Raw genomic sequence first — 25,910 nt, forward strand, 5'->3', positions numbered from 1 at the left:
AGATGACTAATTCCTATTGATAACAGCTGATTTTCTCACTGTGTCAGAGCTACACATTAACACAGAATGAACTACTAACACACATTGCGAAATATAAATTAATTGCAGTTGGGTGTTGCTTATATAAGAAATAAAGGGTAGAAACCAAGGTTCAGAAGCAGAGGAACTGTATCAGGTGTCAGACTCACAAAACACGTGGCCAAAGCCTGTTTTAAGCGTGCTGATGTTCACTAAATGTCTGTAAGCCACGCCCGACTCTGGAAATCCATGAGGTGCAAACGTTTTGATGCCACAGGAAAACTGGAAAGCACTACCAAATACAACATGGCAAATTTATATTCCTGAGGCATCTGTTTTTGGTCACCACTACTTCCTTCAGTGGTCTTTCCATAGCTTCCCCTTCTTAATTTTACAGATATCTCAACACAACTCCCTTCTGTCATCCTTATTTCAAAGTGAAGAATTCTGACTTGGCTACTGCTCCCACTGAGCCTGATTCATTTTTCAATCACCCATTTTATCCTCCCACAACCCTTTTGAGTGCTACAACCTTTTCAACACACAAGAAACAAAACACACAGTATTCAAGATACCCGCAAATCACTGATTTATATAAGTGCAATAATTATTTTTATCCTATTTGTTATATATTCTTTTTCTAATAATTCCTAAAATTCAGTCTGCTTTTTTAACTGCTAGCACACACTTCAAACCACTGGACATTTTTCTGAATTATAACTGCTCATAGAAAATGGATATCTTTATATATATGACATTAGAATTGTGTTTCTATTAGGCTTACCTTATTAAGCTTACCTTATATGTATATCTTCAGTTTCCTCAGCCTCACTCTTTAATAACCTGAATAATTTGGTATCATTGCCTCCACATTGCACACTGCTCATTCCCTTTAACACCTATTTCTATAAGTAATTAAGAAATTCTTCCATCTGCAAGATGAAAATTATGGTATCTCTTTTAGGGGAAGTGGTCTGTCATGCTGCAGAGGTGTGGGAGCTACAGAACTGGGACTGCTCCCCAGGGTTTCTCTCTCCTCCGGTATCTCTAGAGCAGTGGGAATGTCTATTGAACCAGAGCCACATACAAAAACATATCTAGGATCAGAAATTGGAATAAACAAATCTGTCCCAGAACAAGAGAGAGAAACAAACCTACTGTCCAAAAATTTTTCAGACAAGCGCATTAGTGACAAGTTTTTCTAACTCATTTTTGCTTCAGGTTGATACATAATAGTGTTTTTCTTCCACACAGTAATATTGCTCTTAATAGTGGTGACATTTAGGATGATTGGTCCTGCTGGGTGTAACTAGACTCATTTGGAGCTATTTCTGGAAAAAGGAAGTAGTGATTTAAGAACACAAAAACAGAAAATAATAATTAAAAACAAAAACCTTCCCACACCAGCTCTGGTAAAACTAGTTAACTAATGTGTGCTCAAGGTTTACAAGTATTAAGAACTTGAAATCACCAAGTACTAAAAAATATCTCAAAAGACTGAAATATATGTGATTTGTATTGATGTGAAATGAACTAAGGTCAGAACTTGTTGCATCACCCTATGGGAACTGGAGAGGAACATACACCGAATAGAAGATGGATGAGATAAAAATAAATTAATGGAGTCAGAAGTAGGTGAAGGGCTAACCTCTTGTGTCAAAGTTAGCAAACATAAGGACACAGTTACTGTCTAACTGGATATTCTTCCCTCTCCTCAACCCTCCTGGCAAGAGCCACCAAGCAGCCAAAAAGCAGGAAAGATCTCGAGGCCCAACCACAATAAGAATCTCTCCAATACACTCCTGCCAAATAATTCTCAATGTGTTCTGCTCAAATTTACAAGATCATCTTTCTATAGAAATACTGGGCTAGCTTTGACAGCTCATTAAACAGAGAGATGAATCCCACCTTTTCACAAACCTGGACACAAAACACACAGCACTGTGAAACCAGGTATTTGAAAACATGGAACACAGAAAAGTGAAGAAGTATATTCAAGAGGCTATAACCACACTCAAAACACTCAAGATTTGCCTCCAAGACCAGAATGAGATAAAGATTTTGAGTAACTGCGTGTGCATGTGATTAATTTGGGCACTAAATTTGTCCATTTTCATCAGTATAATCCATTCACATGGCACATGAATGTGGAATCATATGATTTACAGTACAGAAATTCATCACAAACAACCCCATAACCATTCTCTACCCAAAAGACAATAGAAAACTTTTTATTTAAAATTTCAGGTAATCAGTTATTTTTTTCATAATAGCTTATTACAGATTATTAAAAATTTCCTTTTTTCAGTCTCACATAATCATGATAAAACATTATTTGAGATTTTCTTTGGAATACACTAGGCATTTTGAAGTTAAAAAAAAAACCAAACAAGTGCTCACATGACTAAAAGAGATTATTTCAAAATTAGCCCAGTATAACAAAAGTGACCACTGAAATCTACTGATTGAACTACACCCCTCTAATCAAAGGCAATCACAGTGCCACGACATGAACTGGAACAGCAGGTGCTGGCAAAATACACTACATATCTGAAGTCTGCTTGGGATTTTAGATTTGACCTTTAAGGTGACAGTTATCCTCATCATCTCTGCCTCTGTGACCCCTAAATCCTTCATATGATTGAGGATCTTCCATAAAATCAAGAGGAGTAATCTGAACCTTTCAGGCAGCAGATCATGCATGTCCCATATCCTCAAACAGGCTTTATGTTGTAAATGGTCTCTAGAGCTCTTTTATTCTTCATATTTTTACCAATGTAAGATTACACCATGTTCTTCTAAACAAGAATTTATCACAGTGAAAACATTTATATTATCAGCTACCATTTCTTTCTGCTCGTTACCAACACTCATATGAAGGTGTTTCTGTATTTATTTTTGATACATTTAGAATTTTTTGGGGTGCAGCCCCAAAGAATATGCAGCATGTTCAGCAAGCAGCTGAAACACTGAAGAGTTCTTGACTCAAGCAGTAAGCTACAAATAGCACTGCCAACTCATATTGCTAATATAATTGCACTTATTTGTGCTTTATGCTTTCTCTAACAGAAATGACACAGGGATCAAGTACATCACAGTCACCTTGTTTAAAGCTATCTATTCACAGGGAATTGCTCCTGCAATCAAAGTCATCAAGTTAACAATGACAAGGTGAGGTAACCAAAAACTTGGCCAATTTCTGTATGATATTGTCAAACCTGAATTGTTTATCCAATCTGGGCTTCTGAGGCTTTACAATATAGCCTGTACAACTAAAATAATTCATGTAACCATACCAAAGTCTGCAGTTCTGTCCAAAACGTGTCTCTCCTGTTATCAAAATCCATGGGATTTATCCAGAGCCCTAAAACCTGATAGAAATGACATACTACAGTGATAACTTAGAGCTGGTTAGTGCAGTAAACAATTCATCTGTTAACCCTGATAACCCTGTTAACTGTAGATTGGACCAAAATTCTTTTACTGCCTAATTTGGCTTCATGAAAGGAAGTAAACACCAAGGTAATCAGAGGCAAATATATTGAGTGATATTATATTGGGAGTTTCTATTTAGCAGGGAAGCAAAATAAAATGACAAGCCATTATCACTCACCTCAGTAGTAATTGCCTGTGCAGCATGGGTGTTTTTTATTTTTTAGCAGAGCCCAAGACAGAACTTGACTCACTGATAAATAATATTGTATTTGCATGGTACAATACAAATCCTATTTTTCATAAATACAAACACATAAACCAGCTTTAACATGCTAAAAGCAGTCTGTACATATATTTTATATAAACCCACAATCAATTATGTTTTGGGGTTTTTTTTTAAACAGCAGATACTTTTCCATACAATAAACTTAAAGAGTTTTGCTTGGCTTTAACTCATTACTGGTAGCCATAAAGTCCCCATAGAAAGAAACTGAGCAAAGACCTCAAAGTCAATGGGAAATTTAATCCCAAATCTGGCAAAACATTTGGGTATGTTAATTTAAGCACTTCAATAAAACCCAATATAAACAGACTCAAAAATAAGAGGCACAATTCCAAATGTGATTTAATTATTTATGAGCTTAAAATTGAACACATGCTTAAGTGCTTTGCTTACCTAATACTAATATTAACTGGTTTTCCAGGAACTGAGCTGTGTTTTAAAAATACAGGAAGAAGTCTTATAGTACTTTACACCTGACATTTCCAGCATATGTTAAAACTCTTCCTTACTAGGGACAAATTCTGTAAAATTCAATCACACAACCACAACACCATGATGACATTTGGTAGAAGAAACATAAACCACATGAGCAAAACTGACAGAATTTTTTTCTTTAAAATTTGAATTACAAACCCTCAAGTCATGCAAAATCATTGATCCCTGAAAACATTCTGATTATGATATAAAGACACATCACTCCTGGAGGACAGGTGTGATGATTAGGAGGAGATCTACAGTAGATTTGCTACCTTTTGCAACATTCCTTCCATTGCTTATAAAATAATCGTGAATATGATCATATTTGCAGCACACAATCATGAATATCAGCACTTAAAGTGGGACCTTAAATTAGAGGGAGACCTTTTTTTAACTCTACTTTGATGTAAAACTTGAGAGCTCTCCTTTGGGATTTACTGAAGGAGGAAGAGGAGACAAAGAACAGCAGGAATGACCAACGGTGTTACTCCTTTTTCATCAGTTCCTTATTTCCTCTCCTGCTGTTCTCATTTCCCCCCATTTCCTTTTCTGCTGAACTCATTTCTTCCATTTGCTTCCTTGCAGAGTTCACTTTTTCTAACAACAGGAATATGTGTTCGGCGAACTCCCGCACGGCTCCGCAGCCACCGCTGCTCTTGCAAATGTAACCAGCAGCCTTCTGAGCAGCTGCACAAGCATCAGCAGGCACACCACTCATGCCTGCTTGCTTCAGGCATTCCACATCAGACTCTTCATTTCCTATTAGGGAAGATGACAGACAAGGCAAAATATCACAGAGGGGAAAGGCTGAGCAAACTCAGTGTTTTTCTGTGCACGCACTAATCTGGTTTTTTTTAAAATTCGTGGTTTTGCCAAAACGTTCATCTCAGCAGCTCAACAGCACTTTGCATATGCGAGTCAGTTGTCAGAAAATCTTTGTGATCCATGTAGGTGCTGATCACACTTCACAATCTTCAGGCAAGAGAACGCTACTTTTAAGAGTAGTAAAATTATGTAAGCAACTGAACAAGCATTTGCAGGACTCTAAGCTTAATAAGTCACTGAAATACAATTTAGCACAGAATCATACTGGCTTTCGTTTTAATCTGTCCATCTCTGGTTTCCATTTCAGAACATGATCTATACAATATTCACCTGAAATGAACTAGAATCAGTTCAAAATTGTCAGCTGTACCTGTATGCTTGTGGGATATCAAAAGCTTTCATAAATCCCATTAGAAAAACAGTTAAGACTTCCCTTACCAAATTACACACTGATTCATCAATGCCTTTAACATTTAGATGGCACCCTAACAAGCCTTTAAAATACATGCCTGCTTTTGGTGATTGTGTGCTGCAATTTGCACATCAATCCCATTAAGTTCAGCGTATTGACAAAGAGAAAAGTGTTTTGAAGCTCAGCAGTACTGTGAAGTTTGTATTTGTCTATACTATATAAAGGTTTACTACCAACAAAAGAGGAACTTACCTAAGTAAGCAACCTCTTTCCAGCTCAAACCCATGTCTTCTTGCCAGTCCTTCAGAACCTGTAATTTATTTGTTGCACTAACTTTTGCTACACATCCCAGCTGCATGGCTGACAGTGTTTTTGAACAATCTCTTTCAGAGATGAGTCGAACCTATGAAAATAAAATCAACTTGGAATAAATTCTACAAACAAAGAAATGAGACATGTAAGTTGATTTACTATAAGAAAAAAATAGTTTTGCTCATAGAAGCTCTCCTAGATATCAGAAAAGCATTGAATAACCAGTTTCTTCAATCAGAACTCAGAGCACAAGTGATTAGCATCCAAAATCGCATCACAGTCTTGAAGTTGCTCTGGGATAGTAAAACACCATTCTGTAGCCCTCCCTGATATTAAAAAAAGAAACTTACATTTTTCTTTTTAAATGCAACATGTACCAAATTAAATGCTGGGTATCACAGTACAGTGGCATGTTGGCTATCTAGTGCAGTATCATCTAATTAAGCATGGAATAAGAATTCCCAAGGAGGATTTCTGTAATATTTGTAGAAGAAGAACATTGTGAAGTATTTTCCTTGACTCCTCTCCTTCATAACATAATTTTATTCACAGCAGCACTTCAGAGCACCAAAAGAACACTAAATGACTGAAGCAGCACAGCACATTTATCTCTGGAAGTTCATTCCAAAATTGAAATTTCAGAAATTATGTGCAAGGGAAGCTGAAACCAGAACATTAGTGCAATGGGATTTTTAGAAATCTCAGATGCAACTCCTCCAAGTTTTCTTGTCCAAAATGTGGACAAACTTATCTTCTCTATATGGTTTTAAATCCTAACAAATGCTTGGCCTTGATTTTAAGTACAGAATGAACAAAGCAAGACTAAATCAGCAACATATACTAGAAATAAAAGAAGTGCAGCACGAAAACCAGGAGGTTTTTAATGAAATATTCCAAGTCAAAGCAAGTATGGAAACAGGCTCCCACAGGCAACAAAACAATGATTACAAGCTGCCTTCCCCTTTTACCTCACCGAAAATGAAGCTGAGGGAGTGCTGAAAAACCATCTACTCCATTTCACAGCCCCAAGGCAACAGCTGCAAAGTAAGTCATGAAAGTCTCATCTAGCCTGTTATAAAAAATCCTACAATAAAGAGTCCAAAAACATATCTGAAGAAGTCTGCTTGGGGTATAGCTACCTTTGTTTCCATCTGCATCAGAACTGAGTTAAGGCTCTTTGAAGGCAGACTAAATCTGAACTTAGTTCTTATCCAAAAAAAATCTTCTAGCTGTATCAAAGGCAGCAGCACAGACAGAAAATATCCAGGAGGCTAATTTTACATAAATGCAAGCAAAGATTCAGATGAGCAGAATTTAGTAGTAGTACTAATAATGATAATAATAAAAGTAGCCATGCTACAGTCTGTGTTGGTTTAGCCTTTCATTTACACAGGATTCTTAAATCTTCAAAGCACATAAGCTACAGTTAAAACAATCATGCAGACAAAAGTGTTCAGAGTTTGACTTCCCCTCTTTGCAACAATCACGGGTGATCTACAACAAACCAACCAATTTGCCTGGAAATTTTTTCCTCTTCTGTTGTCAAGAGGTAACAACATATCCCTGCTTGATGAAGTTGACTTGTAATTAATGAGTGGCTGGACTACACAGAATATGATTGGTGCTAGCAAAACACCACAAAAATTTCTTCCTGCATTTTTCCATGACAAAAAGGCTGAGAGATTTAGGATTATTCAGCCTGGAGAAGAGAAGGCTTAGGTGTAACCTAATTGCAGGCTTTCAGTACCTGAAGGACCCTATGAGAAAGATAGAGAGAAACTATTTACAAGAGCATGTAGTGACAGGACAAGGGGGAATGGCTTCACACTGGCAGAGAGTACGTTTAATTAGATATCAGGAAGAAATTCTTTATTGTGAGGGGGCTGAAGCACTGGAATATGTTGCTCAGAGAAGTTGTGGATGCCCCATCCCTGGAATTGCTCAAGGCCAGGCTGGACAGGGCTCTGAGCAACCTGGTCTAGTGGAAGGTGTCCCTGCCCATTGCACGGGGGTTGGAACAAGATGATCTTTAAGGTCCCTTCCAACTCAGAAATTCTGTGATTCAGAGGAAGATGCTACAGCTGCTGTGATTGAGATTTCTCAAAACACTTATTTTCCTGTAAGGGATCTGAGAACAACATTTGTCCCAACCAATACATTATGCTGCTTGATCACAAGCACTGTGAAGAAACATCAACTTATATGCTGCAAGAATATAAGTTTTTAGAATCTTTTAACGTCCAGGTTACAGGAGACATAAAACTTCACACTTCAGAACAACACCTACCCGGATTCCTCTTTTCTTTAACAGATCAATGCCAACAATATCTCTGTAATCATAGGAGACCATTTCCTTGTGATCTTCCGTCACATAAATGCGACCATTTGTCAGGCATCCTTCAATACTGCAAACCAACAGCTTCACCTCCTTCAGTGGCTCTTTGCCAAAATATCCAAAGCTAGACAAAGAAGTTATCTTTTTAGGATGGAAGTTTTTGCACACTCCAAAAACGAATATTTGAAATAGAACTGTGACCTTCAAACAGAAGAATCAGCTTTGAAATTTTTCTTTTCTAATGTCTTTTCCCATCATTGTCACTCTCCAATTATATTCCCCCTCTTCAAAGAAACAAATAGAACAATCCAAAAGACAGCTCAGTTGCACTGTCTATTTAAAAATTAGGATAAAATTTATTTCCTTAGTGTAGAAGTTTACATACTGTAGCATTTTGGGGAGCAAAACTAAAATGGAGTAAAGGATGAGAAATGCACAGAAAATATGCTCCAATCCCACACATTATTTCCCTAGAGAAGTGCAAAGTAGCTGCAAAGAAAAGGCAGCTGACAAGATGGAATCAGCTCATGCCTTCTGCACAAACACTCTCATTCATGTGCATCAGTGTGGTCCAGACCATGCAAGTCTGGGACACCTCAGCTGGAAAAGCCAGGGATGATGGTAACATTGCTATAGTGGGGCTTATGCATTTCACCAAGTTGAACTTTAAAACCAAAAAAAAAACCTCAACAAAACAAACAAACAAACCAACCAAAAACCCCCAAGCAATCCACAATATAACAAAGGTAATTCAGTTAATTTCAATAGAGATAGGAAAAAACTATGGGTAGAAATAAAGTTGCCTAATTATCTTTGATCTTGATTACTTACATTACAGACATTATGAATTCACGTGACCACACTCTGAAACAATGAGCACTATCAAAGAAATAAAGGAATAAAAAGTGCTTTTACCTCAATACTCTCTGCTCTGCAATAGGCCAGTCAATGTCTATATCAATATCCACACTGTGCTCTGCACGCATTTCATAGTAGGCCATTTTACCACCCTAAATGAAATAGAACCCATTCAAATTTTCTGCTTGGCTGAGCACAAATACAAAACTGCACAATTCAGTACCCTGTAATGAAAGCCAAGTGTCTGGTTACACAGTGGTCACAGTAGATTATATAGAAGTGAACCAGCAATAATGATGGTTTTGGCAGTGACACAGAACTAAAAATTTGAAGGAACCTTCTGCAGGCAAGAGTTAATAAGTATTTTCATTTTACAGCTAGAGAAAGTGTGCAAGGTGTTATGCACTATAGTAATTACATCACATTAATTTCCCTAGATCTCTTAATCAGCAAAATAGTAATACCTTTAGCATTTACTTAGTAAGATTATGAATAAGTCTTTGTTTAGATGTTAAACAAAAAATAATTTCAATTAGAAAAATACCCACCACACCCTAATTTTGTTCTGCATTACTACATTGGGATGTAAACATAAGGAAAGGGAAAAAGACTGTTAAAATTACAGTACAAAATTGGCAAAAGAATAAACTGGCTAAAAATACAAATTTATAGATTATGACAAGGCTATGCCTCTGCATGAAGCTTAGTTTCACACCCTTAGTAGCACTAAAATGAATTATAAGATATGCTGGTGAACTGACATGAAACTCAATATTGTATTGTTTTAGGGTTATAGGGATATACTGCACAGTATTATTTGTATAAATTTGTTTTTTGTGGAGGATGCTGGAACTGCCCCAGCTACAGCTTGCCCTGCTAAGTTACAAATAATAGGCAAACTGTTCTGAGGACAAAGTGCTGTTATTTCACATTGACTGCACCAGAAATCAAAATACAGTATTGAATTCAGAACCCTCTACAACAAGAGTAAAATATGCAAAATTCTAAAGAGCAGGAAAAACAGAAGCACAAACCTGCAAGTAGCCTCTCTCAATCAAATGTCTCTTGGCAAAATAAAATGAGCCATTTTCATACAGCTCCCCAGGCCAGTCTTGCCTCCGGTACCGTTTTGCTGGATTCAGGTTTTGGGGCTCTGTCATCTTGTTTTCTGTTAACAGAGGAAAAAAAAAATGACAAAATAAGTTTTACAGAATCCCTGATCAGAGTCACGTAACTTTCTGAATAGTTTTCTGTTGAAAAATTAAGGGCACAATTCAGTCACCAGCATCTTTATTGCCTCTTGTTGTTTAGCTTTATAAAGAACCACAAAGTAGTTAGGGTTGGAAGGGACCTTAAAGATCATCTAGTTCCAACCCCCCTGCCATGGGCAGGGACACCTTCCACTAGACCAGGTTGCTCAGAACTCCACCCAACCTGGCCTTGAACGCTGACAGGCTTGGAGAATCCACAACTTCTCTGGGGAATCACTGAATTGCTTCTCTTTCTTGGAACTGTGGATAACAAACTGGAGGACTACTCTGAATGTCTGAATTTCTAGAGGAAAATGAAATTTTTCATTCCAATTTTAGCAAAAACAAAACCAAACACAAAAAACTCACAAACAAAGAAAAAACACAACAAAAAAAAACCTTAAGAGTTTGTCGGCTCCAAAATTGTTTACTAAAAGGAGTAGGGGGGGACATTCTTCTAGACTGTCCTTGCAAATATGAAAGAAATACTATCCCTGTACTCTGTCTCCTAGTGCACATAGGAATGCCCTGAATGAACTCTGAGACCTGACAGGACCAACCTGAAATCTTCAAGGTAATAAAAAAGAGCATATGTGAAAAATTTTTCCCGGTGAAAGCCATCTTAACATTTCCCCAAAATACTTCTTATTTATGGATTTGCATCATCTTAATTTTTCAGAAGTCATTTCATCAGTGTCCACAAATAAACAAACAAGTGTCTTTGAACAAACACTATCCCCAAAAGATCCCATTTTGTTACCAATGCCAGTAGTCCATGCAGAAGAAACTGAACCAGGGACCAGAGACTCCTGTTCTTAAGCCATTGAAATTCATATGCATAAAACCAGCTAAAATTCACCAGGTCTCACAACCCAGTAACCATGAAAAGGGTTTACAGGGCATTTTGAAACACACAAAACATCCTGAGGCTTTAGTCCATATAAACACACCTCGTGTTTCATAAATAAACTAGAGCTTTGTGCTCAATGAAGTAAACATTTCCAGTCAGAGAGAGACACCTTTCTCTTTCAAGGTGTATCAAAATTAAACCTGCATGCAGAAGGAACAACAGAACTACACAGAAAAAAAACCCAATAAAATTATTTTAACATAATCAGTATTCTAAAGCTGTATGGGAAAATAAAAAAAATTTTAAAACCTGGTCCCGTGAGTCACCTGAAACACCACATTCCTGAAAGGCCTTTTGCAGTTACCCTTAAGCTGCTAATATTTGCATAAGGTGTTCCTTGTTCTCCTCAAATATACTCCTTACAGCTGAATGATTCTTTATCTCTCACCACATTAGAAGACTTTGGATGTCACTTAGAACTAAAGAATTACTTGCTCTTTTAGGTAGGCCTTGAGGCTTTTTTATTTTAACAATCTACCTATAGGGACAAGGTGGCACACAACCACTTCAGAAAGCCACTTGACACATCCAAATGAGATTTATTCTTTCACAAATGTCCATTCTAGCATCTCAAGATGTGGAGTTGCATGTGGCTTCCTAAAGTGCAATCCACAGAATCCTGAAATTGCCATCCATGCTTTTGATATTCCTCTTGTACTTTACCAACAAACTGTGTCACTTATTTTTCCTCTTATGAGGAACAATGAGAGTGTTTGAGTGTATATTCTAAACAAAGGCCTAACTTTTATTCCAATTTCTCTCTAATACCAAGCTCCATTTATTTTGCATGCTCTTTTACAGTGTGATGCTTTCTAAACTCATTAAAAAAATCTTCATCTGAAGTGATTTATATCTCAGAATAATCAAAATATCTGAGTAACGTTCACTTTTAAAAAAAATAAAACAACGTGACAGTATCTGAAATAACAATTTTTAAAAAAAAACGAAGAAAACGTTTCTGGTTTAATCACAGAAACAAACCCAACAGAGATAATGCATGGAATAGTTCTTTGTACAAGGACAAAAGGTACTTTATAGCTAAAACAAGGTACAATCTTTATTTGTAGGATTTCAGTCTTTAGTCATCTTGGCAACTGTAGCCAAGAGGCATATTTTCTCTGGGAAAAAAAACAGTCATATTCTTCTGGATGAGCTAATTAACATGAGTTCATTCCCCGTGACTCAAAGGCAGTCTGAAACGTGACATAAGTCAGCAGCCACATTAGCAGGATGAAACAAAGCCTAAGCCTCCAGGCAAAGAGGTTGCCATGCCCTCTTCACCAAGACCTTACCTCACTTTATTCGTCACTTGTTAGCTACTGCATAGCAAGAACAAACAACTTTCTGGTTAAGACAGGACCTCAATGTCTTATCTCCATAAACACAAATACCCACCAAGCAGAAGGTAACATATAAATTTTTTGGGAGCTCTGCTTTCAGTCTAGACAAGCTAATATAATTTTAATTTTCAATACCTAATCACTTCTACAAAACATTTACAGAAAGGCTGAGCAGTGCTCAGTAATATCAAGACAGCAGTGCTTAGAAGGAATTTCTAAGCCATCTCACACCTCTCAGAGAACTCAGTCCATGCCTCTGATATCACTTCCTAAAACACCATGGATATGAAAACAAAGCATTTGGGAAAAAAATAAAAATTAAGTATAACTGTAACCAGAAACACCTAAGTATTACCTCCTTTTTTTACCTCGCTCCATCTAAATTGATGTCGCCTCACAACAGAGAAGACAGAATCAAACCCCTCCTTCTGGATCAGATCTGCCACTTTTATAAGATCACTGGGATGTAAACAGGGAGATGTTGCTTGAATGTTTCCTACAATATCAACCTCTAAAGAAAAACAAAGAAACATTTGTGAAACAATTCATACTTTCAATAACACAACAGCAAAGTGTGGTGTGAGTAGGTGCCACAAAAAAAAAAGAGGAGAATATTTTTAGCTTTTATTTAATAAAGGCTTCACTTATTTTTCTAAATGAGAAATGCATCATCCCTCTGGGGTTACAACACAAAAGCTCAGCATATTTCATTATCAATTTACCATGATGATGATTAAGAAACTCTCTGATGGCTTCTAGGGAAGTTGAGGAGTCTTGAGAAACTTCGGGGCTCCTGCGATGAACCTGAGCGCCAAATTGCTTTGCAACCTTCTCGATTTCATCGTGGTCTGTAGAAACCCATATACTGTTGGCAGACAGTGACAGAAATTAATCTAAAGAATAAATCCCAGCATTTTTTACTTACCTGCCATAATCTAAACTGAACAACACCCTGACTTATGTCCGTGCTACACCGTGCAATGAAAGGAACTAGTTCTTTTATTTGCGTTAGTAAAGCTATTATCCTGGTCAGTCCAACGAGCAACTTTTAAAAAATGGGGTTAAAACACACACATTCACTAGATTGTAAAATCCGAAGCTTGAGTTGCATTCCATGCAGGAAGCTTAAGCAACATAAAATTCAGGAGTGTTATCAAAAAAATCCAGTGTCAGCACACAAAACTCGTTAGGCATGTTAACCGATCAATTAATTGTGAATGGGTTGAACGAGGCAGTCAAAGTCATGTAAGAGTTCAGGAACAAGACTGACAGCAAGTAAAACTGCCCCAAAGTTAGAATATTAGTTTATTCTGCAAGTGTTTTAAAATTTGTTAATTGGGCTCCATATAATCCCAGAGAAAGAGCTGTTCAAGCTACATATGTTTTGGCACAGAAAACTTTCAGTACTGGTAAAGCAAGACTGTGATCATTTGGGGACAATAAACATTTACAAAAGGAAGGGCTAAGTCTGAATATCATATGATGATAAACACTGAGCAATTGTGAGGCCACCGCTGTCATCATGAAAAAAGAAAGAAGTGAGATAAAGACAAAAGCTATGAAAAAGAACCTTCCCTCTCTCAGCATTCACTGTCCATAGCAAATGGTGCTTTAGTTACATTTTTTCACCCAAAGACATCACAGGATCATCAGAATAAAAATATGTATGGCAGCGACAGTAATGTCAAGTCACACCCACACAAACAAATACAGAAGAGGTATTTTCCATAAACTGCTTTGGGATGGTTAACTTAAATATACACTCCCCATTCAACTAACAAGAGTTTTGTTGTGTAACAGGTAGCCTGTCAGCAGAGCTGTTTCAAAGTTGACTGGATTAACTTAGAGCACACCCACACACTGCACCTGTTATGCCTCAAAGTTAGACTGCACAACCCTAACTGGCTTCCTGTTGGGCAAATTCAGGTGCCAAATAGAAGCCACCAGAGGTCATTAAGCAACATGGATTCAATTTCTTTAAGTAACTACCAATTGGTTGGAAATGTTCTTGACTGTTTCTTTATTAAAAACAAACCTGAGCCATGCTTCCTCTACCTTTCAGACACAGTAAAAAAGATTTTCCAGAATAGATAATGGTACAGCAGCGATGAGATACAGAGAGCTCATGCTCACTTCCAGCTCTGGATCCAGCTATAGCTGGGCTACATTTGTACTTGACTACACTGAGTTCTTGCTCTGAACATAATGCAGCAGGTTTGCATTGGGAACCTGCTCCTCAATGTGCTACATACTAAGTATATTCTAACCATGCACTGGGTGTAATTGTTTATCAGTATACATGTAGAAAATTCTCAGTTTTCTTCTGGCAGAAAAATCTGTAATGTCCAATGCTCTTAACGCTAACAACAGACTTGTTTCTATCTAGCTTTAATTACTGCTACCAAAGTTTTGGGCACTTTGCCACAAACCGAGCTCTGTTCTGTAACGTGGGCATACATGATTATCTCTTTCCACTCAATGTTTCCAGGACTGCCACTGTTGTGCTGTTTCCTGCTGTGGGCTCCCCAATAACATGAAGAAAAAAAGAGAGGAAGCCCAGCAGAGAGCAGCCCGATGGCTGGGGCCTGGGAGCACATGCATGTCATGAGATGCTGAGATATATGGGTTGGTCTTATGAAGAGAAGGCAAGGAAGAGACTTCACTGCTGTCTTCAAGTACCAGCTGTGCAGGCGGAGAGAAAACAAAGCAGTTTTTCCTGGATGAGCAAAGTAACAGGGCTATGGACTGCTGGAACCAGTGCCCAGAAGGGCTGTGGGGTCTCCATCCATGGAGATCCCAAGCTCAGCCTCACTTGTTCCCAAGCAACCCTCACCAGCACAGCTCTGCACAGTGGGGAGCACTAGATGACCACCAACAAATGTCACCCCATGATTCAACCATTCACAGGAGATTACCTACAGCCTGCCAGTTCCATTTAATGCAGATGTCTTAAAAAAAATCAATGTTTACTGGCAAAGGTCGTCAGCTAGGCTCCCTGACCAAGTCAGTTACAAGTGTGGTTACAACTCTCTCCTGGGCCAGAACAACTTTAATTTCAAATTACTGTAAGATTTCAACTCCTTCATTCCTCCCCTGCTCACCCTCACCAGGAAGGGACAGTGGAGTTCGTGGCAGGTTTCGTGCTGCCTGCCTGCCTTGCCTGATCCTTGACCTGCACCCCGTTGTCTTCAGGGGGGATCTCCTACAACACACCTGCCTCACTCACAGCGTCACAGGATGGGTAAGGTTGGAACCGACCGTGGAGGTCACCTGGTCCCACCTCCCTGCTCAAGCAGGGTCACCTGGAGCAGGTTGCACAAGATTCCATCCCGGTGATTCTGGACTATCTCCAGTGAGGCAGACACCACAACCTCTCTGGGCAGCCTGTCCCAGCGCACAATAAAGATGTTCTCCCTTACATTCAGGTGGCACTTCCCATACATCAGTTTCTGCCCGCTGCCTCTTGTCCTATTCTTGGCACCACCGAGCAGAGCCTGGTCCAGCCTCTGACACTTCCCGTTCAGACAGTGACAGACTTCGCTAAGACCTCCTGGACGAAGTTACAGCTTCACCCAGCCCCTCTCCACGCCGGGGTCCCTCGGCACCTCCCTCCCGGGCTGGGACCCCTCGGTATCCCAATCCCGACCCCGCTCCCGCCCCCGCTGCCCCGGCAGAAGGAAGGGAGGCGGGTCGGGGAGGGGGCTGCGCATGCGCACCTGTGAAAGACGCCGGCGTCGATGGCGGCGCGCAGCACCCACCCGATGAGCGGCACCCCCGCCAGCAGCTTGATGTTCTTCAGCGGGATCCCCTTGCTGCCGCCCCGCGCCAGCACCAGCGCGGCCAGGTGGGGCTGCGGCTTCCCCTCGCCCGCATCCATGGTCGTACCTGGTCCTGTCCCGCTCCGGTCCTCTCCCTGCCCGCCGCGCCCTGCCACGCGCACGGCCCCGCCCCGCCGGGGCATGTCGGGAAATGTAGTCCTGCTGCTGCCGCGCATGCGTGTGGGGGTAACGCGCTCCTCCCTCTGCGTGTGGAGGGAACGGGATTTTTTAGAAGAAGGAGCCTCGCAAACCTTTGGCCGAGGACCAATGGCCATAAACTAAAACAAAAATTTCACCTCAACATGAGGGAGAACTTCTTGAGAGGAGGCAGAGCCCTGGCACAGGCTGCCCAGAGAGGGCGTGGAGTCTCTGTCTGGAGACATTCCAAACGCACCTGGATGCGTTCCTGTGTCACCTGCTCCGGGTGACCCTGCCTTGGAGGGGGGGGGGGGGGGTTGGACTGGGTGATCTCCAGAGATCCCTTCCACCCCAGGGATTCTGTGATGCAGTAATTCCTTACGGACGGCGACAAGGCGCGGCTGGCACTCCGGTGGGCACCCTGGACGTGTCCCTAAGGAGGTCGGCTCCGGTGCCGCCGGCAGCTGAACGGGCACCGCATCCCGCGGCCGGGGCGATGCCCGAGCACCGGGCGAGACAGTCCGGAAGGATTTTTCGGTCCTCAGGCTCCAGGGGTTTCTCCCGCGCCGTGCCCTTCCCGGCTGAGGAGCCCCGGCAGAGGGCAGAGCAGCCACACGGAGCCTCCGTGCGTGGGAAGGGAAGGGAAGGCAAAACGTGCTCCTTGCCTCTGTTTTCCACCTCCTAAAAAGTGTATTAAAGCATAAACACACAAGCTATTAAGTTATTCGGGCTGTCCTATAGAAAACGAGTGGGTAAATTAAAGTAATCCACTACTGACATAGGGCTGCACAGGAATTTGGGTTTTAATGTAGTTTAGAAAATAGGAGAGGCTGTTGAGCAGCATCACAAAGTCACTCCTGGAGACTTGGGGTTTCGGTTCATAGTGGAAACGTACCACATGGGATTCACAGGTGTCCTCTGGTTATTTAATATGTGCTGGGGAGCAGAAGGACCTTATCACTGCCAAAGGAAACGTTCCCACTTATCTGTAGGCAGGCATTTAAGAAGAATAATCATATTAGGGTGTTGTTTTTTTCATTCTGAAATGTTCAGAGAGACCCAGCAGAGATAGACAGCTTGCTCTTCTACTCAGCAGATCAAGGCAGCACCTTTCAGGCTGCTTTTTTTTTAGATAAGATTAAAACTAGTAGCCATGTAACAAAAAAAAAAAAAAAAGAAAAGAAAAAAGAAAGAAAAAAACCCATCAACAAAAAAGAAAAAATAGAAACAAACAAAAAAAAAGAAAATATAAAGAAAAAAAGAAAATATAAAGAAGAAAAAGAACAAAGAGAAAGAGGAAAAAGAAAAAAGGAAAAGAAAAAAACCCCCAACCAACCAAAAAACCATAAATGTCATTTTATCACCTGTGCCTATCCCAGGTGCAGGAAATGTGTACTCTGTATTACAAACCTTGATTTAAAACAAAAAAGGGAGAATATGACACCTCAGGGAGTTCTTCCTGGACAAAATCTGTCTCCTGTGGATTCGTTTGCCACAAACAGTGCAGAATGAGGACCTTTTTTCTACGATTGCTTCCAAAAAATCAGCCATAACTCTTGTAACTGTACAAGCATACAAGGAGTAAATGCAGTATAACAGCGTGCATCAGACACTGGTGTCCATCTCAGATTGGTGTGAAGCAGCCACGTTACCATATCAGTTTCAGAATGTAGTGGGGATGCAGAACAATTTGCCTGTCACTTATGGAATAAAAAAATGTCTCTGTATGGCATCTCCTAAATTTATGTTTACAAGATACAAAAAAGGTGACCTAATTGTAGACGCATGCAGTACAGTGACACAGAGACAATTCTGTGCTTTGTTTCCTAGAAACAAAGTGTATTTTAAAATTACTCCCCATCATTTTCTTCTTCGAATGAGTCAGTTCCCACTTCTTCATAGTCCTTTTCCAGGGCAGCCAGGTCCTCTCGGGCCTCTGCAAATTCTCCCTCCTCCATGCCTTCACCCACGTACCAGTGCACAAAAGCTCTCTTGGCGTACATCAGGTCAAACTTGTGGTCGAGCCTGGCCCAAGCCTCGGCAATGGCCGTGGTGTTGCTCAGCATGCAGACCGCTCGCTGAACTTGGGCTAGGTCTCCACCAGGAACTACTGTGGGAGGCTGATAGTTGATCCCAACCTGGAAACAGGAATATGGGAGAAAGTTGTATAAAAGCAGGAGCAGAATGCAGTCAAAGAGCTGAACAAGTGTGACTGAAGTTACAGATGCTGGGGTAGAGTGGTGCCACTATTGAAACTACCAGATGGCAAATGCCATTATAAATGTCAAAGAGTATGATACAATGCATGCTCGTTTTAATATCTACATTATTCTTCTCTTTAATGTACACTGGCAAGTTTGTAGCTTTCTTAGCAGCTACTGAATACTGAACATAGAGTTTAACCAAGATACTCTATAGAAATTAATACAGAAAGTTGGTTGCCAGTTAAAAGTTTTCATTGTTAAAGGAGCTGTTTGTATGGCAAATATTTTTCCACTGTTAATGTCTGTATTATTGTTGAAAGTATGTTACCAACACTGCTACATAGCCAGCAGGGAGAGGCGGTATAATATTTCTGGGTGAAATAAGAGATTTCCTAATATCAGCATTTCCTTTACTGTAAACTGTATCAGTTTTGGTATTTCCTTAATTTTAGATAGTGCTTCAAAGGGAACACTCACTGGCTGTTCCAAAATTAATACTTCTTTAAATTTTAACTCATATACACTTCAGATTTCCACTTATTTAAATAGGTAGAAGCCTATGTCAGTGGGATGTTCAAAGGAGAATAGGCACACTTTATATAAATGCATCTTTCTTATGTTCACTGGGAAATACACAAGATTGAAAACTTTAATACAAGTTTTCTGCTAGACTGAAACTGCCCTTTAAGACATTAAAGAGAACCTCATGGCAGCCCTGCTCTACTCACCTTGAAGCCTGTTGGGCACCAGTCGACAAACTGGATGGTTCTCTTGGTCTTGATGGCAGCGATTGCTACGTTGACCTCTTTGGGTACCACGTCCCCCCTGTAGAGCATGCAGCAGGCCATGTACTTCCCGTGCCTCGGGTCGCACTTCACCATCTGGTTGTTGGGCTCGAAGCAGGCGTTGGTGATTTCAGCCACCGAGAGCTGCTCGTGGTGCGCCCTGTCGGAGGAGATGATGGGGGCGTAGGTCACTAAGGGGAAGTGGATGCGTGGGTAGGGCACCAGGTTTGTCTGGAACTCCGTGAGGTCCACGTTGAGGGCCCCGTCGAAGCGCAGCGAGGCGGTGATGGAGGAGACGATCTGGCTGATGAGGCGGTTGAGGTTGGTGTAGGTGGGGCGCTCGATGCCCAGGTTCCGGCGGCAGATGTCGTAGATGGCCTCGTTATCCACCATGAAGGCACAGTCCGAATGCTCCAGGGTGGTGTGCGTGGTCAGGATGGAATTGTAGGGTTCCACCACTGCGGTGGAGACCTGAGGAGCTGGGTAGATGGCAAACTCCAGTTTGGACTTCTTTCCGTAATCCACAGAGAGGCGTTCCATCAGTAAGGAGGTAAAGCCAGAGCCAGTACCCCCACCAAAGCTGTGGAAGATCAGGAATCCTTGCAGCCCAGAACAGGCATCAGTCTAGAAAGCAAAAGAGAAAGTAAGAGTTGAAAAGGAATGAAAATACTTTGTGTGAGCTTATCCTGAGCTGAAGGAGAGAGCCACCATTGGCAATATACAGCATAGATTTCATGGCAGTTTTTCTTGAGAAAGGCTGGTGATACTCATGCTTTGCTTCCCTCACTGGCTCAGCTTACAACATAAAATTGGAGCTTTATCTGTCCAGGCCTTCACTCTCTGAATTTCACACTTGTTTTAGTTAGTCTAACTGAAACTAGAAATGTACAGCTGCCTAATCCACCCTTCCGTATCAGTATTGGTGCTCTAGGGCTGTGCTGATAACGAAGAGTTACATATTCAGAACGACTTTATAAAAACACCTGGAGGGACACAGCTGGGAAGTGAACTACAGGGCTTCTCTCTCTTGGACTAATGATGATGCCTCTGTATGTCTTGCAATCTCTTTTCTGAACCGTTGGTGGTGTTTGCAGTTAACAAGGTGTTAGTTCTGCCCTTCTTCCTCCTGCAGAATCCAAACTGCTGTTTCAAAACAAATGGGACTTACCAGCTTACGGACACGATCAAGCACCACATCAATGCTTTCTTTGCCAATGGTGTAGTGGCCACGGGCATAGTTATTGGCTGCATCTTCCTTTCCAGTGATCAGCTGTTCTGGATGAAAAAGTTCCCGGAAGGTGCCAGCCCGCACTTCATCTGAAGATGAAAGAGAAATTGTAAGAAGCTGCAAGTGCTCCAGTGCCAACAAGTTCTGGGTGTGGTTGGCATCGATGCAACCTTTCGGTCACAGGAGGTCATAATGCCAAAAAACAGATGCTGATGGAGAAGGGAAATGTCTCCCGAGCAATTTTTCATTGTTGCATTTGGTGGATTTATGGTGTATCCTCTATCCAGGGACAGAAGTTATCTCCTCATGAACTTCTCAGTGACAAGTACAGCCAGACAAGTCCCTAGAACTAGAGTGTGAAGAAAATCAGGTGCCCCAATTCTTAGACATCCTTCTATTATTGAAGGGAAAGTGTCAGGGTCCCACTTTGAATCCGAGTTGGAGAAGAGCAGAATTTGAATGGCAAAAATATCACGATAAACAAAACCAGAAGTTAAATGTTGGTGCAAAGAGAAGCTGTACACACCAGCTATTAAACTGCTGGGGATCCTCCTGTTCCTATGGCTGTAACACCTGTGACAGAATCTGGCATTCTGTGTCACAAGGCAGTTAATTTCATGCTATCTAGGGGTAGACCAAGGGACAAAGGGCTACTTTGTGTCAGTGGAGACTGGAGGCACACCATGGAGATATTAGGAAAAGTATCCTCATCTCCATTTTGCAGGTTTATTTCTATACTGACCTACTACAGTTGGTTCCAAATCCACCATTACAGCCCGTGGCACGTGCTTCCCAGTGGCTGTTTCGTTGAAAAATGTGGTAAAAGAGTCATCACACTTGAGTTTGTCTTGCAGATCCTTGAAGGTGCCGTCTGGCTGAATGCCGTGCTCCAGGCAGAAGAGTTCCCAGCAGGCATTTCCTATCTGAACTCCAGCCTGGCCAACGTGAATTGAGATGCACTCGCGCTAAGGGGAGAGAGCAGAGGCGGGGTCAGAAAAAACAGTGCTCATTAGTTCTCCTTATTCCTAGTGGTTACTTTTTTCCCAGTGTATTGCTGTTCCAAAAATTTGGTGAACTGTTGTTGTCAGCAGTTCACTTGGTAGTTCAGCCCCACAGCCACGATGAGACTACATGTTCACGCTTGATACTGGGACAGTTCTTTAAAAAATCAAGATCTATATGCTCTACTATGTAAGTGCATGAAAAAATTAATTTCAATTACACAAGCCCCACCTTTCCTCCTGGATTGGCCCTGCTGAGGAACACATCCCAGTTTAGTTTATTTTTACTCCTGGCTGGAGCCTGACACAGCCATGTGGTATCCTTCAACTTTATGTAACCCAAGACAGGGGATGCCTTTTGATCCTTCTCCCCTCTGACAGCAGGCTAGCGTGGAAACTTGGAAGAACTGCTGTAAGCAATATTCACCTAAGGAAATAGTTTCAGATTCTCTCGGTTGAAACAAATGTTCCTTCCAGCTCCTGAGCATCTATTAATTTTACATTGCAGGTCCATTGCTTATCAGGCAGTGTCATTGCAGCATAGAATGTTTATTTGCCTAATTTTGGGCGTTGTTTCTGCGGCAGACAGGAAAAGAAAACAAAGTGTGTAACACCAGTCTAAAATTGCCAATTGCTCCAAAATCCTTTACACTTAAAAGTACAGGAGCACGAAGGCCCTGGTACTGGATTTCATAAGTTCACAAACAGCATTATAAAAAAAATACTTCTGAGTTAGTCCCAACAATTACAATGCTGGGTGTAGCGAAGGCAGTTTTTTGAGGAGAGACTTGTTTCAGGCACGTGGAGTTTTTCACCTTTGGTTCTAATTTGGAGCAATTGTAATTAAAGATGCCTGAGCTGTTTTTGTGATCCCAGTGGCCCTGTCTATACTAGGGAGTAAGAAGAAGTCAGGTTGTAGCACTGAACGCTGGCCTGTGATTGCCTGTGCTGACTGATAATTAGCACACTCTGGCACAGTCATGGCTTAGGCCAGTTAATACTTTTCTAGACAATGCTTGGGTACAGAATAGAACTCATTGTCAAGAATGGTTTCCAGTGAGCAGCTCACCGACTACTGCCAAGCTTTGGAGAGGGAAAGAGAACTGAGGTGCCTAATTATGAAGCAGTCCATGCTACCTGGCTTCAAGGGCAGAGGATGGTCCTCATTTAATTTTATTTTGTAATATTGCATTTAGAGATAACCAATGACTTAATATCAGACTTGACCAATAACTTTTTTTTCTTTAATTCTTTAATTTCTTTAATTCTGCAGCTGCTTACCCTGCAAAATCATCCTGTGACCTGAGAACGAAATTCCCCAAAAACTAAATCCTCAAGCACGATGTGTGACCAGCAACATCTCTGGACCAGTGTTTTCTTCACAAATTGAAATATATATAGCTAAAGATATTTTTTCAGAAGCAACTAGAATTTCAAAAGTCATCACTGCCCTGGTTAGCCTTCCTCAGAAGTTCAAACGAACATGGAAAGTCAATTTAAATATTTTATTCGATAAAATAAATTATTTCTATTCAGTACTCATTTCTAAGATCCTGACTCTGCAAATGCATGTGCAGCAGCATGTGTAATGTGCTCTCAAGTGTACTTGCACAACCCTGTGTTTCTCAAGTGAGTTGTGCAAAAGTCTCTGAGTTATTTCAGTAACAATGAGGCTTCATAGGTCAGTGTGTCCCAACCTGGAGGATTACTCGGGAGACACCGAAAGCACATGTGGGCTTAGAGAATTCAATTAATGCTGATTTTGCACAGGGCAGGCTCCTGCTTTTCTTTTAAATCCCAGTGTGAATCTGTGAGGCTGGCAGCAAGAAAAAAGTAAGGTCTTTTCCTTTTAAACGCAGCAATGAGGCCAGCTGACTTCTTAAAAGTATGCCTTTTAGAGCAAAGCTACAATTACAAGTCAAGCAATACTTTGAACCTAAAGAGCTGCTTTGCTCAGTTCCTCAGATCAGTAGAGGAATTGATCTGTTTTTGCACAGATGGAACAAGTGAATGCTGCCTTAGAAAGTTAATATTGTAAAGCTTAGTAGAGGACTACAGTTAAAGATTTTCCTTTTAGATTGAATTTTCAGCTGCACTAGTTTGAAATGGTGTCTCAACCTTAGCTTTTGAGCCATTCCATTTTCTCCTACCCCAGCAGTAATTTGGAAATATTCTGCCAAGCAGAGAAGACACTAACAAAGAGGTTTCTGATTTTGCATAGTAAACAGCATTAAAATAGACACCAGTCTTTTAGCACGGAAGGGAGTGGGCCTTCTCCAGAGTCACAGACAGAGTAAACTGATCTTTACATGATATTTAAATTTGGACCCTACTCCAAACTCATGTTTCACATCCCACCACTAATGTACCAGGACAGGCCTAACAAACTGTGTTTTTATCTACCAAGAAACAGTAGAAAGGACAAGGTCCTGTGTGAAACTAAACAGCTTTGACTCTTAAAAAAACAGACTAGTACGTGGCTCTAGTATATGCTGCACAAAGGCAGACTTTATTCTTCTAGCTGTTCCAGAAACTTACTCACTACCCTAGGTCTGGGGAGCCTGTGGGCATGTGTATCTTGCTTGCAAAACGAGCTCTCTCCTTTTGGACCTGCAGCTGTACTGGCAGAAAGTAACATAGTTTTCTGCACCAAAATTAGACTCAGTGCTAGACACATATTGGGGTACAAGGTGAAATGGATTTTTCACATTCTAAGAGGTTTTGAGAGATTTCTACAAATTTATAACAAACCCCCAACTCCTGAAAATGAAGGGCCTTTTTTTTACTTACTTAAATGCATACATATATAAAAAGATTCATGGAGTCCAGAAAAACACATGCATACACCATATAGCTATGGGCAGTGCAGCCATTGGGGCGAAATTAATTTAAAACAGACTAAAAAGTAAGTAACTTTTTCTTTTTTTTCTAAAAAAAAATAATATTATCTCCTATAAAAATGAACCAGTGTTGAGAAAACGTCATCACAACAGAAAGTGCTAGGCAGCTACGACTCCAGATCTAATTTATCTTATAATTACGCTAATTAGGGACTCTCTGAAGAAAACTTTGCCTCACCATGCCTTATTGCTTCGCTGAGATTTTCTGACACTCCTTTCCCGTCCTCTTACGTGGTAATCGGTGCGTGAGACCAGGTTTTTGTGGCACAAACTACTGATAACAATGGCAGTTGTTACCTGCCCACGGTCCTCCCCGCCCCTATATGACTGCTGCTCCCACATCCCCCTTACCATGGTGTCTCCAGCGGCGTTTCCTTTCCCGTTGGGATCAGTGGTGGCAGGTCTGTGCAGGAGCCTGGCTCTGGGCTGCAGGGTGGGAGGCACAGCCTGGGCCCAGCACCCGGCACCTGCTGCGGCGCTTCAGTGTCACAGCGCGGGGGGAATAGGTCACCCTGCTGCACCACTGCCTCCTGCCCTCCCCACGCCCCACGTGAGCAAATCCACCCAGGCAGGGCTCAGACACACCCCAGACTTCAAACTCAGTGCAGCCAGGTTTGGCACGCTTATTAAATCAAGAGCGTGGCCGTGCAAAACACAGAACATTGTACTTTCAAACACCTGAGGATTTTATATCACCTGCCAGGCACGTGCCTTCCCCAGTCTCCTGTTCTGCCAATGTATACATGTGTAGATGAAAATCACTCCTAAGTTCGAACAGAGAAGGCATAAGAGAGCAAACAAGAGCAAACAAATGGAAAAGAGAAGGGTAAAAGAGAAACAAAAATAAAGAATGGGAAAGTAAACATAATTACCATTCTGGAGTGTGCTCTACCAGTGCTCTTAAATGATCTTTTGGTTTCTCTATTAATGCCTCTCTATTAACATTTCAATTGATTCTTATTGCTTCTCTTCCTGTGCAGAGTCATCCGGGCTGTCAGCAGTGTGGGACAGCATTCAGTACAGATTCTCACTCATCTGTCCAAACACAGAAAGAAATTTGCTTCTTATTGCAGTGTTTATTGCAGGACAGAGCTGGAGGCATCACACCAACGTTCTGACACCAAATTAGGGCAGTTGCCTCCACCACTTTGCTCCTTCTGCACTAGTTCAGCATTGGAATACAGCAGAGAAATCCTCATGTTTGCAATTCCTAGGTAACAAAGAGGAAGGCATGTTTAATTGCTTGAATCTGAGTGATATGTATCCCCTGACTTTATAAATGTACTGTTTATTATGACGTTTAATCATCAGAAATTTAAATAGATAATTCCTAAAATGTAGGTTAGTCTACTTTGATGTGATGATATCAATAGATTGTTCT

At 41.0% G+C, this 25,910-nt stretch overlaps 2 protein-coding genes across 3 annotated transcripts; both read right to left on the reverse strand.

The window, feature by feature from the left end:
* Positions 1-3,632: 3,632 nt before the first annotated feature.
* On the reverse strand, positions 3,633-16,401 carry CMAS (cytidine monophosphate N-acetylneuraminic acid synthetase). Its single transcript, XM_064654482.1, has 8 exons — positions 16,172-16,401; positions 13,178-13,320; positions 12,811-12,966; positions 9,990-10,123; positions 9,013-9,107; positions 8,050-8,221; positions 5,703-5,853; positions 3,633-4,972 (listed from the first exon to the last, which is right to left on the reverse strand). The coding sequence occupies exons 1-8, from the start codon at positions 16,330-16,332 to the stop codon at positions 4,698-4,700; spliced, it is 1,287 nt and encodes a 428-aa protein (XP_064510552.1). The 5' UTR covers positions 16,333-16,401; the 3' UTR covers positions 3,633-4,697.
* Positions 16,402-18,221: 1,820 nt separating this feature from the next.
* Positions 18,222-25,028, reverse strand: TUBA8 (tubulin alpha 8). Of its 2 annotated transcripts, XM_064654481.1 has the most exons (6): positions 24,881-25,028; positions 22,057-22,205; positions 21,371-21,593; positions 20,569-20,717; positions 19,344-20,024; positions 18,222-18,549 (listed from the first exon to the last, which is right to left on the reverse strand). In XM_064654481.1, the coding sequence occupies exons 3-6, from the start codon at positions 21,396-21,398 to the stop codon at positions 18,262-18,264; spliced, it is 1,146 nt and encodes a 381-aa protein (XP_064510551.1). In that variant the 5' UTR covers positions 21,399-21,593; positions 22,057-22,205; positions 24,881-25,028; the 3' UTR covers positions 18,222-18,261. The 2 variants fall into 2 exon arrangements, with proteins under 2 accessions (XP_064510551.1, XP_064510550.1); XM_064654480.1 differs by lacking the exon at positions 22,057-22,205.
* Between the last annotated feature and the right edge of the window lie 882 nt (positions 25,029-25,910).

This window comes from Pseudopipra pipra, chromosome 5, assembly GCF_036250125.1.
Source record: "Pseudopipra pipra isolate bDixPip1 chromosome 5, bDixPip1.hap1, whole genome shotgun sequence".
Lineage (NCBI taxonomy): Eukaryota > Metazoa > Chordata > Aves > Passeriformes > Pipridae > Pseudopipra > Pseudopipra pipra.

Bases quoted from the DNA above. Each gene is read 5' to 3' on its own strand.
- CMAS (XM_064654482.1), bottom strand. From the start codon at position 16,332: ATGGATGCGGGCGAGGGGAAGCCGCAGCCCCACCTGGCCGCGCTGGTG. The intron at 13,321-16,171 runs GTGCGCATGCGC...GTCTGCCAACAG, and splicing joins GACGCCGGCGTCTTTCACAG to TATATGGGTTTCTACAGACC. The intron at 5,854-8,049 runs GTAGGTGTTGTT...TTATTTTCATAG, and splicing joins TAAAGAAAAGAGGAATCCGG to GTTCGACTCATCTCTGAAAG.
- TUBA8 (XM_064654480.1), bottom strand. The intron at 20,718-21,370 runs GTCAGTATAGAA...TTTCATCTTCAG, and splicing joins TTTGGAACCAACTGTAGTAG to ATGAAGTGCGGGCTGGCACC. The intron at 18,550-19,343 runs GTGAGTAGAGCA...TCCTGTTTCCAG, and splicing joins GGTGCCCAACAGGCTTCAAG to GTTGGGATCAACTATCAGCC.